Source organism: Pollicipes pollicipes, unplaced genomic scaffold, assembly GCF_011947565.3.
Source record: "Pollicipes pollicipes isolate AB1234 unplaced genomic scaffold, Ppol_2.1 Scaffold_3087;HRSCAF=3621_pilon_pilon_pilon, whole genome shotgun sequence".
NCBI lineage: Eukaryota > Metazoa > Arthropoda > Thecostraca > Pollicipedomorpha > Pollicipedidae > Pollicipes > Pollicipes pollicipes.
Genome location: NW_023596225.1, coordinates 27,732,043 through 27,744,883, shown reverse-complemented (window position 1 = coordinate 27,744,883; position 12,841 = coordinate 27,732,043). Strand labels below are relative to the sequence as shown.

Here is a 12,841-nt window from a genome sequence, read left to right as displayed (position 1 = left end):
CGCGTGCCCCAAACTGGCACTTTTCCGGCGACATGTCTTTGATTTAAACATTAACGTGAGGACACGCCTTCGGTTATTTGAATGGGGTCACGGCCTTGACCGAGGGCGTGGTCCCGTTTCAGGACGATCCGCTGTCCGCGCTGGACGTTCATGTCGGGCTGCACGTCTTCGAGAACGGCATCAGGAAGCTGTTGGTGCAGCAGGGCAGGACTGTCATCTTGGTCACACACAAGCTCCAGTATCTGAAGCACGCAGACCAGGTGTGGTTCAGGAAGTCGGCCTCGGGCCTATTCGTTGCACTGCGAATCCGACATTATAGGCTGACGGGATACCACTGTAGGAGTGGGGGGGGGGGGGGGGGACTGTTGGGAAGACTCTGCGCTGTCTTGCGACAACAGTTGGCAATGTGTTTTACAGCGTTCCTTATGAAAGATGGTAAACCGCTTACCCTCTGCTGCGGTAACTATTATAACACGGGTCATTTCTCGATGGCAGCATTTCTTGGAGCAAACGATTATATCCGTGACTAATTTCATTTCTGGATTTAGGAACGCATTGAGGCTTGCTCCACGGGGCACGGTTACATGATTCTATACGCTAAATTAATGTTGTTTTTTTTACTGATTTTTCATGATGCGTAGAATTTTACATGATTTAGCACGTACATGTGCACGTACATTTAGCAGGTCATTACTGTAATAGCTTGTGACGGCTATTTTTCCAGGATTTATAGGTATATGATGATGAAAAACGCATTCGAGGTGAAAAGTTAGGGACCGGTTTGATAGTCCTGACGATAAACCATAGATTTCACTTCTGCCCATCCTATTTTTTGAATGTTTCGAATTTAGCACTAATTTAACCTTTTCACGCCAGCATTATTAGACAGGGACCTAATTTAATACCACATATAAGTAGGCCATTTCAAGGGCGAAACTCATCTTGTGTCGCCAGATCTATCGAAGCAGCCGATAAACGTTACTCGGGGAGCATTTTTATTGAAGACACCGCAAATATTAAATGACACTAAATCAAGGGTTTCACTCCTGTGTATCATATTTCTCGAGTATTTCAGATTTGGTTTGAAATATGTCCTTGTCTTATAACATTTACTTGGAAAAACCTGTCTGCACAATGCAACATAACCTGGAATTTCGGTGACTCGGTCGTCCAGTCTCTTCACCGAACTCACTTGACTGAAGACACGTAGACCGCCGACTAAACTCGGCATCAATCCATTGATGCGTTTCATTGGTAAAGTAATGGTGGAGTGGAAGGGTCTCCTGCCGACGACATGGGCTTATCGATGTGGGCCTGTTTCAAGGTCTGACCAGCCTTGATTTTTGGTGCACATGTACGGAAGTGTTATCGGACAAAACATGGCATGATTTACTGCACTCGCACATTGGGCAAAATACAGCCTCGAGCAATTAGCTCACGTCGGATGGCGACGCCGTGCCTCGCAATGCATCTCCAACGTCATCTGAGAGGCAGCTTTGCCGCCATCCGACGGTGTACTTCTTAGTTGACGGTCCGACCCATTTCCTAACTTCCTCCCCAGTTGGCTGTCCCGTCCACGAGTCACGCCTCGGTGCCCGGTTGATAGCTACGTTCTTCGATGGCAGCCCCGTTTCCGGTTCATAACGCCGTGCCCGACTGATGGCTCCGCACCCAGATGATGGCCTCGTCCCCAGTTGAAGTTACACCCCATGTGACGGGGAGCCCCGTCCATTCGTGGCGATCACGTCCCCATATGGCAGCCCGTCGCCGGTAGCAGTCTATCCCCAGATAACAGCATGCTGCCAGTAGCAGCCCGTCCCCAGATAACAGCCCGTCGCCGGTAGCAGCCCGCCCCCAGAAAGCGGATCCGTTTCCAGCAGCGCCGCTCCCTGCCCGACTGACGGCGCCCGCTGGCGGTAGGTGGTGGCGCTGGAGCGGGGCCGGGTGCGGCAGCAGGGCACCTTGGCCCAGATCGCCGAGGCCGACCCGGAGCTGTACCGGCGCTGGCAGCAGCTCATCCAGCTGAACCAGCAGCAGGAGAACCAGGAGGCGGCCGCCGAGACGCGGACGGCCCGCGAGCGCTGGCGCTTGCTGCAGAAGATCCAGAAGGCCAGCCGGCTCATGACGGTTAGTGAACGGGCCCGCATCTAGCGTGAGACGCGGTGGTGCGGACAGGTCTGGGACAGAAGTCGCCCGCCGGGGCCGGCCTCACTGGGGCGGACAGGTATGGCATATACTGGTAACAGCATACTTGCCAGCACAAGTTACAAGCCTAGCAGCGAACATCATGCGATGGCGCGCTTTTACCTGAACTCGTTCCTGAGTGGTGTCGTTGATTGGCGTTCTTCCCCCCCCCCTCCGCGGCCCCCGTGTGAAGTACAGACCGGGCTGTGCCGGCACGGTGCGCGCTCCTCTGAACGCCGCGCGTTCCCGCCCACAGGCGGCGCCGGCCGTCAGCCGCGACAAGTTCTCGTCGTTCCGTCGCGCAGCGCTGGGGCGGCGCTCGTCGCTGCGCCACCACATGTCGCACGGGCTGCCAGTGCCGCTGGACGTGGGCAGCGACGATTACGGCGCGGTGCCTCGGCGGCGCGCCACCACCGGCGGCCGCCGCGGGCCGGCGGCCGGCCTGGCGCTCAGCGTGCGCCGCCGCCTGTACCGCCGCTCCAGTTCGCTGGGGCCGCAGGCGCCGGGCGCCCCCAGCCAGCCCAGCACGCCCGACACGCCGGCGGAGGACGCCGAGCGCCGGTACGAGTCCCTGCGGCTGCAGCGGATGGTGTCGTCGCCGCCTAACATGCCGTCGCCGCTGGTGCCGGCGCGGGGCTCCGTCTCGGACTCGGGTCGCCAGCTGCTCAACCTCCTGCTGCGGAGGTGAGCTGCTGAGGATGTGAGCTGCTGAGGAGGTGAGCTACTGAGCCGCCCGCTGCGGGGGTGAGCTGCTGAGCAGCCTGCTGCGAAGGTGAGCTGCTGAGCCGCCCGCTGCGGGGGTGAGCTGCTGAGCAGCTTGCTGCGGAGGTGAGCTACTGAGCCGCCTGCTGTGGAGGTGAGCTGCTGAGCCGCCTGCTGCGAAGGTGAGCTGCTGAGCCGCCCGCTGCGGAGGTGAGCTGCTGAGCAGCCTGCTGCGAAAGTGAGCTACTGAGCCGCCTGCTGTGGAGGTGAGCTACTGAGCAGCCTGCTGCGAAGGGGAGCTACTGAGCCACCTGCTGCGGAGGTGAGCTGCTGAGCCGCCTGTTGTTGAGGTGGGCTGCTGGCCGGCCTAGTGGTATGGTGTGCGCCTCAGTACGGCAAGACTGGGATGAGGGCTGGTGGCGCTGATCGCTTTTTAGAGCTATGCTTACGTGCTATGGGTTCGCTGGCAGGTGGAAGCTTCCGGTGGCCCGTTCCGAGGGATCCGTGCTGGCTCTTATGTCATAGAAAATAGTTTTGATGCGGTCATTGGTGTTTTATGCGCTTACTTTATGGTCGCGTAATTTCAGCGCCGCAACAAGGTTGTTTCGTTGGCTTGCTCTATAAGTCTCCAATTACATGGAGCACCACCATCCCTCGCTGCCCTGAACGCCTGCCTCTCACCAGCCCCGCCGCCCTGACCGCCTGCTTCCCCCTGTGGCAGGAGCACAACCAGCTCTCGTACGTCGCCTGTCGACCCCGAGCGTGACGTACCACCCGAGCAGATGGCGCCACTAGTGCCGGCCGACCCGCCGCCGCCGCCGCGGCCCCAGCTGACACGCGCGCTCTCCATCGCCTCCAACTACAGCGAGATGTACCGCGACGAGGAAGAAGGTGAGCCAGGCTGCCACCAGTGCCGAGACATGGAGGCTGCACAGGTTGGCGGCGGAGGTTCCACAGGCCCGCGGTGGAGGTCCCACAGACCCTCGGTGGTGGTCCCACAGGCCCGCGGTGGAGGTTCCACAGACCCTCGGCAGAGGTCCCGTAGACCTTCGGCAAAGGTCCCACAGACCCGCGGTGGAGGTCCTACAGACCCTCGGCGGAGGTCCCACAGGCCCGTGGCGGAGATCCCACATGCCGCGACGGAGGTCCCACAGGCCCGCGGTCTGTTCGACGAAGAGCTGTCTGTCGTGATCTGACACGGATGTAGTTACAGATTAAAGCGCGTTCTCTGACAAATGATTTTGTTGGGTTTTTCCTAATGCATATGCATGAAATGAAACGTTGGCTTAGCGCTCTTGTATATCTTCAGTGCCGTATTTGATTTATTGATTTACTTTAAATGTATCGGTCTGGCGCATCATTGATGAGTTGGATCGTTCGATAGATGGTGCATTTCAAGCACAATGAAGACGTCTGTACTCTGTGTGTGCAAATATTCATATAAGGCTTATATAGTTCCGGATCCGCATCTTCGCTTGCACTAAGCTACGCTCTTATGCTATTTACCGTTTCCAGAGTCTGACCTGGACTCAAGACGCTTTCTAGACGAAGACAGGGAAAAGGGCAAGATTTCAAAGCTGGTGTACATCACGTACATGAGGGCGTGCGGATTGGGTTTTGGCATTTTGTACCTCACCATGGTTCTGCTTACTCAGGGTGAGTAGATAATGCCAGACCTCTACCTTATTCACTGATGGCTCTTCAGCCCTTCATGGGGGGGAAGGGGGGGGGGGGGGTAGTAGCCTCTCCCCGGATTGTGGAAATGACTGCTGAGTTGCACCAGTAAGGTCCACCAAATTTTCAGCATACCCGATGGGTGATTAATTAAACACGCCCTGGACCGAACCCAGTGTTGGTGTTTGATCGGGCCGCCCTCAGCCGTGGATTGCAAGACGGACCAAACTTAGTCTACTGCCAATCGGTTCAAGCCAGACCTATCACTCCCCATTATGCTTGAGTATTGAGGCTCCACAACTTCACAGACATGTAGCCTTTCCATTTATGCTACGGTGCATGTCACTGCCATTCAAGGGTCGTCGTGTGAACAACGGTCGTCTGTTATGTCACCGACTGCTGCATGAACTGCAAATACAGCCACCACGACCTCGCGACCGCCTGACTAGCGCGCGGCACCGCCCACCGCCAGGCGCACACGTGGGCACGGACGTGTGGCTGAGCAGGTGGAGCGAAGCGGCCAGCCAGTGGAACCGCAGCCACAAGGACCAGTGGCAGCAGCTGGCTGGCGGCAACGCCACTCCCGCGAGCGCCGTGGAGCCGGAGGACGTGTCGGACGCGTATGAGGCGTTCATGGCGTCCGAGACGCGCTCCTACCTGCTGGTGTACGGCGTGCTGTCGGCCGTCGCCGTGCTGCTCGCGCTGGCTGCCAACCTGAGCGGCCAGTGGGCGGGTGCGCGCGGGCGCCGCAGCCTGCAGCGCCGCCTGCTGGCCGCCGTCACGCGCGCCCGCAAGGAGTTCTTCGACCGCACGCCGGCCGGCCGCATCATCGACAGGTTCGCCCAGGACGTCAGCTTCATCGACAAGGTGCGAGAGAGCGGCGATGGGGGCAGTGGGAGGAACTGGGAGAGGCCGCGGGAGAATGTGGAGGTCATGGAGGGTAGTGCGGTTAATCGAAGGCGCTGGAAGGCCGGAATACCGGAAGGAATAGCTAGTAGGTGGTGGGACGCAGTAGAGGTCACTACGATGCGTTGGATGGCGGTTGCAGGAGACGGGGGTGATGGGAGGCCCTAGGAGACGGCGAGAGATGCTAGAGTCGATGAGAGACGGAGGATGCTGCTGGGAGGTGCGGGAATGGTGGAGGCAGGGCTCAAGATGTGGCCTGGTGTCTGTGGTACTCTGTTATCTGTTATCTGACAGTCTCTGTGATAGCGTGGAATGTCTGCGAGATTTGCCATTGCACTCTCGCTTGTGGTGATGCATTCGTATGACCGCCTTTCGGAAACGACTTTTAGCAGCAGAAACTTAAAGTTGCTGTCTCCACCGTAGGGTTTCATTGATCTCTTCCGCCTTGCTTATTCTCGTATATCCTTATGTCCTTATCGTGCATTATCGTCTAAACATGTTTACGTACAAATATTTTTTCGCATTAAGTTGTAGATCAAGGGCTACCATGGTATGTGCGACGTAAATTTTGCAGTGTGTGGGTGGGGGGGGGGGGGGGCTTAGCAACATGGCTTGAATTGGGTGATCCCAAGCAAGCTAGCTGGATGCCTAAGGAGCGCAATCCGTGACATGACTAGTTCTGGCTCATGTTCGAAACGGTGTTACGCATGACTTAGCTGGTACTTCTTCCTTACACTTAAGTGCGGAAGTCCTGACATTTTAAAAATCAATTGGTGCGGCCGGAATGGCAAGGATGTCCCCAAACGTGCCTGTGAGTGGCGACTTCTAAGTGGATGCATAAATTTAACGCTGGCGTTCTCTTTCCACAGAAATTGGCAACTGAGATACACATGCTGCTTTTCTTCGTCCTTCAGTGCTTGACAGCAGTAATAGTGAACGTCGTCGTGACCTGGTGGTTCATCTTCATCGCACTGTTCATCACCGTCATCTACTACTTCCTGCAGAGATTCTACAGAACATTCGCCATGTGGGTGACCGCGCTGTTGATAACAGCCTCCGTTGATTGCTTGGTGCGTTATGTGACCACCGGTACAGCATCTCTCTGTCTTCAAATCGTTCACTGCACATTATTTTTATCATTGTTCAACGTATTACACGAAATTACATTTTTGTTCGTAGATGTTGGAGTCCTTACGTCTGCTGGCTTGTTGCGCGTGCCATTTGCCCTCCGCCCTGGCGGAGCATCTCCAACTCATGTGATCTTTTCCGAATGATTTCGCCTTGCCACGCCTGGTCGGGGCACAATTTCCACGCGCCAGCGTGATCGCCCTAGTAATGTGGAATTGAAGTGATCACCTGTATGTGTCGTTTTAGGTACTTATACGCACGACCATGCACATGCCAAATGTGTATCCTCATCAACGACAAGTTCCCTGAATATTGCATTACATGAAGCCGCGTATTTATGTTAACATTTGGATTCCCAGGTCATAGCCTTGGGGTCAAATCAGGTCAAACGAGGTCAAAATCCACATTGGTGTCCAAGGTGCCCCCAGTACCTAGACGCGTGTTCTAACCAAAAGGCCATTGGCGCTCATTTAATGTCGGTAACCTTGTTTTATCTTTCGCAGGTCGTAGTGACCAAACTCATTCAAGACTGCTTTTTTGCATTGCATTTGAATAAGCGTCAAGTATTACGCTAGGGAGAATGTTTTCCTGAACCAAAATGCTAACGTGGGTCATTTTAGATCAGTGACCTCTCCTGACATGTAAGAAGTCCATGGGAGATTTACAATGCGGTTCCTATTATCAATGAATTCAAAATGAGCACTAGAAACTTCCGCGCACAACAAGCTTTCCAGTAGTAAAACAGATTGGTCTTCACCTTTGTCCGACGTCCATGCCTGACTCTTGGTCCATGGAATATAGTCTCTCAGTTGTTGTGTTGCCTAAAAAATTAACTTACAGATGTCTGGCCTTGTCTAACATTCCGTTGTTGCATCAGATTGGATGATTTCTTAGACATTGTCTTCGTTGATTCCATGGCTGACTGACCTCCCCTAGGTTAGCGACCTTACAAGGTACGCCTAAATTTCGAATATCGAACGATCCGCTATTCAATCGTCTACAGCTATGCAAAATGTGGCGTGGCTGCGCTGCGCCGTTCGGGAACCATTTTAGAAAAACCTTCGGGGGCCAAATTGACCCCGACCGGAGCGCGTATCAAGACATCCATAGACCGTATGAGGTGCTCGCAGACAGCAGCGCTGTTTCGCAGACCAGTTGGCGAGGTTAACAGTGAACTAAATGGCAAAACCTGCCCCGAAAATACGCCCACAAGTGGAATTCTCTCCGGATTTGGCCCGCTTTCTTCTCAAAGATGTGGTCTGGAGCCCAAACTGGGGTCACTTAGACTGAATGGAAACTGTCTCCGTGTGCAAAGACAGTCAGAGTAGGCCGCTGGAGACGGTATTTCTTCAGAGGAGGGAAAAATAGGCATCGTACCCAATGACGTAACCAGGCCGGGGCAAAATTGGGGTGCAAGGGCCCTTTCAGCCAAGCAGTCCGCTCCGTTGCTATAAAAGGGCCTTGATTGTGTATTTGGAATGTTTGTAATGTTTGGGATCCCACTTTGGTTCCTTTAGGCCCCTTTTTGTGTTTTAGAAACCTCACGGGCGTCTTAAACCGCCAAAACGATCCCAGACATTCGCTCCCGGGGAGCCTCGCCGCCTCCAAGGGCAGAGGGAGCTACATGACCACAAACGTCTTCCCGTGTTGCCTACGCCATTCTACGCAACATAATCCACCTACACACGGAACATATATTTCTCTGACCTGGCCTTAGTCGCATTCTTCACTAATCGATTTTTGAAGGGTTGAAAACAAAACGAGGCTTAAGCGGAAGCAGGTTCGAGACGGGCGCAAGCCTGTTTGAAGTCCATTGTACCGCTAGCTGCCTAAAGAAATAACGCACTTTTTTACTCTTTTGAATTTCAACCATTGTCTTAAAGCGTAAGACATTGAAACATTATTTTCGGACGACCCATGGCGCGACGTATGAAAGCAGGGCATTCCGACTCATTGATGAACGATAAACCATCCGCAAATGTACGGAAAGAACGACATGCATAGTATGACACGTAGGCCATCAGCTTCCATCATCAACGACTTACCATCCCGCGCTGGCGTCTGTCTGTAAGTCGGCCCGCCTCTCTGACGCTCTCACCGGCTCACAGTGAGCTGCAGCGGCTGGACCACATCGCGCGCGCGCCCGTGCTCTCTCACCTGGCCGAGACGCAGGCCGGTCTGAGTGTGGTGCGCGCGTACGGCCACCAGAAGCGCTTCTTCGCCACGCTGCTGCAGTGCGTCGACCTTCACCTGCTCACCTCGCTGGTGTACGAGTCGGGCCAGCGCTGGCTCGGCATCGCGCTGGTCAGTCGGAGGGGGGACGGGGACGGAGGTAGCTGGCGGCCGGCTGCCGCTGCCGCAGCGCTCGGGTGTTCTGGTTCCTAGACTATTTCTCGGCGTCTTTGACTGACATAGGCTCAAATGTTCGTAGGACGATATGTGCGCGTCATCAAGACTGCCAGTCGCAGAAAAGTGAAAGAGACAGAAGGCATAAAAACACGGAATGAATCGTAAGGGAATCGTTGAGACAAAGTTTTATGAAATCACACCTCCTGAGTAAACCATGTCCGAAAGGACAAAGAGGATACGAGCAGAGACAAAAGGGCAAGCAGGCGTCATTTACAACATAAACAAGACTCGCGGCGGTGTAAACAGTGTCTCCGGGATGAGCTGGCGGCAGTGTGGTCGTACGGCCCTCCTAAGCACTTCATGTGGGTCGGTCTGTTGCAGGACTACCTGGGGGCTGTGATCGTGTTCGTGTCGAGCGTGTCGGCCGTGACAGTGGCCGTCACCAGCCGGGAGCGCGTGCCGTCGGCTCTCATCGGCCTGGCCATCAACTACACCCTGCTCATCCCCACCTATCTGGTGTGGGTGGTGCGCTCGCTCAGCGTCGTCGAGATGTACATGTGCGCCGTGGAGCGCGTGCACAAGTACACCATGCTCAAGGCGGAAGACTACAGGAAGAAGGCTCTCGGTGGGTGGAGGGAGGGAGAGAAGGGAAGTGAGGAGGTTCGACACCGTTTGAACTCTTGACCTCTTGAGGGATACTGTTTTTTTATAATTCGTTTCAACAATTGACACTCTAATGCAGCGCAATGGTCTCCAAATATGCTTTCGGTTTGTTCAAAATTAACACCACATCGAAAAAATCAGTTTCATGCACCAATAATGCGGGCTGGGTTACGAACTATTATAGCGACTTTTATTGACAGTCAACTCACATGACATTGACACCTGTCTCCAAAACGTCGTTTAAATAGTAAGGTCACCGGCATTTCGTATGCCAGTTGTATAAATTATGGACCATGCTTAAAGTGGGACTGACCAGCCAGACAGACCTAGTATGCTGCTGTAGCGCAGCCGTCAGGCGACGGGCGGCCGCCGCTGTCGAGTGTCCGCCGCCGTCATGTCCGCCGTGCATGCGTCCCGCCGTCATGTCCGCCGCCGTCATGTCCGCCGTGCATGCGTCCCGTCGAGTGTCCGCCGCCGTCATGTCCGCTGCGCATGCGCCCCGTCGAGTGTCCGCCGCCGTCATGTCCGCTGCGCATGCGTCCCGCCAAGTGTCCGCCGCCGTCATGTCCGCTGTGCATGCGTCCCGTCAAGCATCCGCCGCCGTTTCGTCTGCCGTCGGCCGCCGGCTGACCGGCAGGACCCTCTGACGCCCGCTCCCTCTGACGCCCGCTCTCGCCCGCCGGCAGTGGCGCCTGATTGGCCGCGACAGGGCAAGATCGAGTTCATCGGCGCCAGCGTCGGCTACTCAGGCGAGGACACGGCCATCGTCAGGGTGCTCAAGGATGTCAGCGTCACCGTCCTGCCCGGCCAGAAGGTGGGGTCGCCGCGCGGAACTTCCAGCTGGCGTCAGCGCAGCACCGTTTGTCGGTGACAGCTGATCATTGAATGCATATAATCTGCTGTAATGCCCCAGCTACAAAGTTGAGCGGAGCTTGTGGGTGGACTCCATTGTTGTGCTGGTGGCAGACATCCCTTGGATTGAGTGGGATTGTGATCATATGGTAGAATATGCAACTGTAACGTAACTGCACCGAGTATCGCATCGCACCGGTACTCCTCCAGCGTTCCTTCACACCTTGCCGGAGATCATAATTTTGTAATGCCTCAGATTATAACTGTTATTAGGGACGTAACATATTCTTGTTTGCCGCTGATAAACTGCAAGTCTACAAGCTGCACATATGCAGCATTGGTTGCGACCATCGCCTGCGTCCAGGTCCTACCCAACCTCGAAAGTTACTCTGTTTGCCCACAGGTGGCTCTGGTGGGCCGGTCGGGCAGCGGCAAGTCGACTCTGGCCATGGCCCTTTTTCAAATGTCGGATCTGCTGGAGGGCGTGATCCGGATCGACGGCATGGACCTAAAAAGCGTGCCTCTGCACTCGATCCGCTCGCAGGTGGCGCTGATACCTCAGGAGCCGCTCCTGTTCTCCGGCACAGTCAGGTCAGACGACACAGCGGAACCGTTGGCCCAAATAGTTTATTCTACCCCGATTTGGCCACTCAGCGTGGGACAAATGAATGCGGTGGAACTTAACGTGCTCTAACAATCAAAGATCTAGTGTCTGGGCGCTGCTGCATATATGCGCTTTTTGGAGAAAAAACGTGTTACACATTGCGCATCCAACGCACAGTCGCATCCGCTGTGTTGGTAATCGTTCGTTGGACCTTAACCGTCACTTCGAACCCAGCCGCCCTGCTAGTTTGACCTTTGGCGCCACTTTGGACCCAGCCGCCGTTCTGGTCTGACCTTTGACGCCACTCGGCTGACCTCGAGGACCCCTTGGAGACGTACACCTTGTCGGTTCGGCGCGCGGGCGCCATCATGGTGGCATTCCCAGTGTTGGCTCAAGCGGTTCTGGCATTGTTCCTGCTTTTATTTCAGATCAAACCTGGACCCGAAGTTTGACATACAAGACGAAGAAATCTGGAGGGCTCTTGAGCTCGTACAAATGAAGGAGTATATAAAGAAGCTAGGGAAAGGTTTGGGTAAGTTCGATGAAGCATGTCTCTGGATGTTTGTTGCGCAGGGCTGTCAACCGGAGTTGACAGGCGCAGATTTACCTTCGTTGCCACGTTTTCGACTTTTTTTTCTCACAGCACAGTCATGAAATGCCTTACTAAGGCACACAACAGACCTGGCTAACTAACTAAAGAGTGTTTTTTACCACAAACACTTGGTGGCGGTGTGCCCCAGTGCCTGCTGGCTCCGCGGCGCCGCCCGCCCCACGTGACCGGCGGTGCGCCCCCTGGCAGAGTCGGAGGTGCAGGAGGGCGGCGACAACTTCAGCGTGGGACAGCGCCAGCTGCTGTGTCTGGCGCGCGCGCTGCTGCGCGGCGCGCGCGTCGTCGTCATGGACGAGCCGACCAGCTCGCTGGACGCCGAGACGGAGCGCAAGGTGCAGGCGATCGTGTGGAAGGCGTTCGAGAAGAGCACGGTCATCACGATCGCGCACCAGCTGACCACCGTGCTCGACTACGACCAGCTGCTGGTGCTGCAGGACGGCCGGCTGGCCGAGCAGGGGCCGCCCCGCCAGCTGGCCAACAAGCGAGGCGGTTTGTTTGCCGGTATGCTGCGCGCCGCGCTCGACCAGGGCGCGTCCCTCACAGACAGGCTGACCTGAGGTCGAGCTGGCGGCGGTCGGCTGAGCTCGACCGGCACGCCTGTGACCTCATCGGCGACGCCGCGGCGTCGATGACTTGCGAGATACTCGGGCCAGTTTCGTGTCGCGTGTGCAGAGAAGTATCTTTAGAGCATTCGGAGGGCGGATCAACCTGAGAGTTCCGCGCTCTGGCCGATCGTGGAACTCGAAAACGGAGATACAGCCCCAGCGATGAGCCTTCAAGCGTACTGCTAGCTTTTATATAATACAAGTGCTATTTTATGACAACGAGCGGCGTCTTACCACGCATCACATAATGCACAGCCCTGCTCCCGAAGCCTGGCCAGCTAGTGAAACATGTTGGGCCATCGGTAGAGACGGTGCGGCCTGAGCACAGCACCACAGTAGTCAGGCAGTGGACATACCCCGTGAGAACGCCCTCCCGATCTGGCCACGTGTTGACTTGGTATCGCCCGGGCGCCGTCCACTGCCGTACCAGCTCGCTGCAGCGGGCAGTACTCGCTCCCAGCTCCCCGTCGCCCAGCCAGCACCGCTGACCCCGCCCGTGACAGACAATTGCACTGCACGGCCGCGGTTTATTCGGCACCGGCATGCGCAGGCGCCCAGGGGAGC

General features: G+C 55.9%; 1 protein-coding gene across 1 annotated transcript in view; it reads left to right on the top strand.

The window, feature by feature from the left end:
* The window catches only part of LOC119089989 (ATP-binding cassette sub-family C member Sur), a 36,916-nt gene extending 24,420 nt beyond the window's left edge, over window positions 1-12,496 (top strand). The window contains exons 14-27 of the mRNA XM_037212788.1: window positions 123-260; window positions 1,921-2,127; window positions 2,441-2,599; window positions 2,732-2,868; window positions 3,608-3,777; window positions 4,402-4,542; window positions 5,033-5,427; window positions 6,336-6,493; window positions 8,703-8,898; window positions 9,325-9,568; window positions 10,293-10,420; window positions 10,862-11,049; window positions 11,491-11,594; window positions 11,862-12,496. Of these exons, the coding sequence (XP_037068683.1) occupies window positions 123-260; window positions 1,921-2,127; window positions 2,441-2,599; window positions 2,732-2,868; window positions 3,608-3,777; window positions 4,402-4,542; window positions 5,033-5,427; window positions 6,336-6,493; window positions 8,703-8,898; window positions 9,325-9,568; window positions 10,293-10,420; window positions 10,862-11,049; window positions 11,491-11,594; window positions 11,862-12,229 (2,733 nt within the window). The 3' untranslated portion in view covers window positions 12,230-12,496. The remainder of the gene's footprint in view (window positions 1-122; window positions 261-1,920; window positions 2,128-2,440; window positions 2,600-2,731; window positions 2,869-3,607; window positions 3,778-4,401; window positions 4,543-5,032; window positions 5,428-6,335; window positions 6,494-8,702; window positions 8,899-9,324; window positions 9,569-10,292; window positions 10,421-10,861; window positions 11,050-11,490; window positions 11,595-11,861) is intronic.
* Window positions 12,497-12,841: the final 345 nt, after the last annotated feature.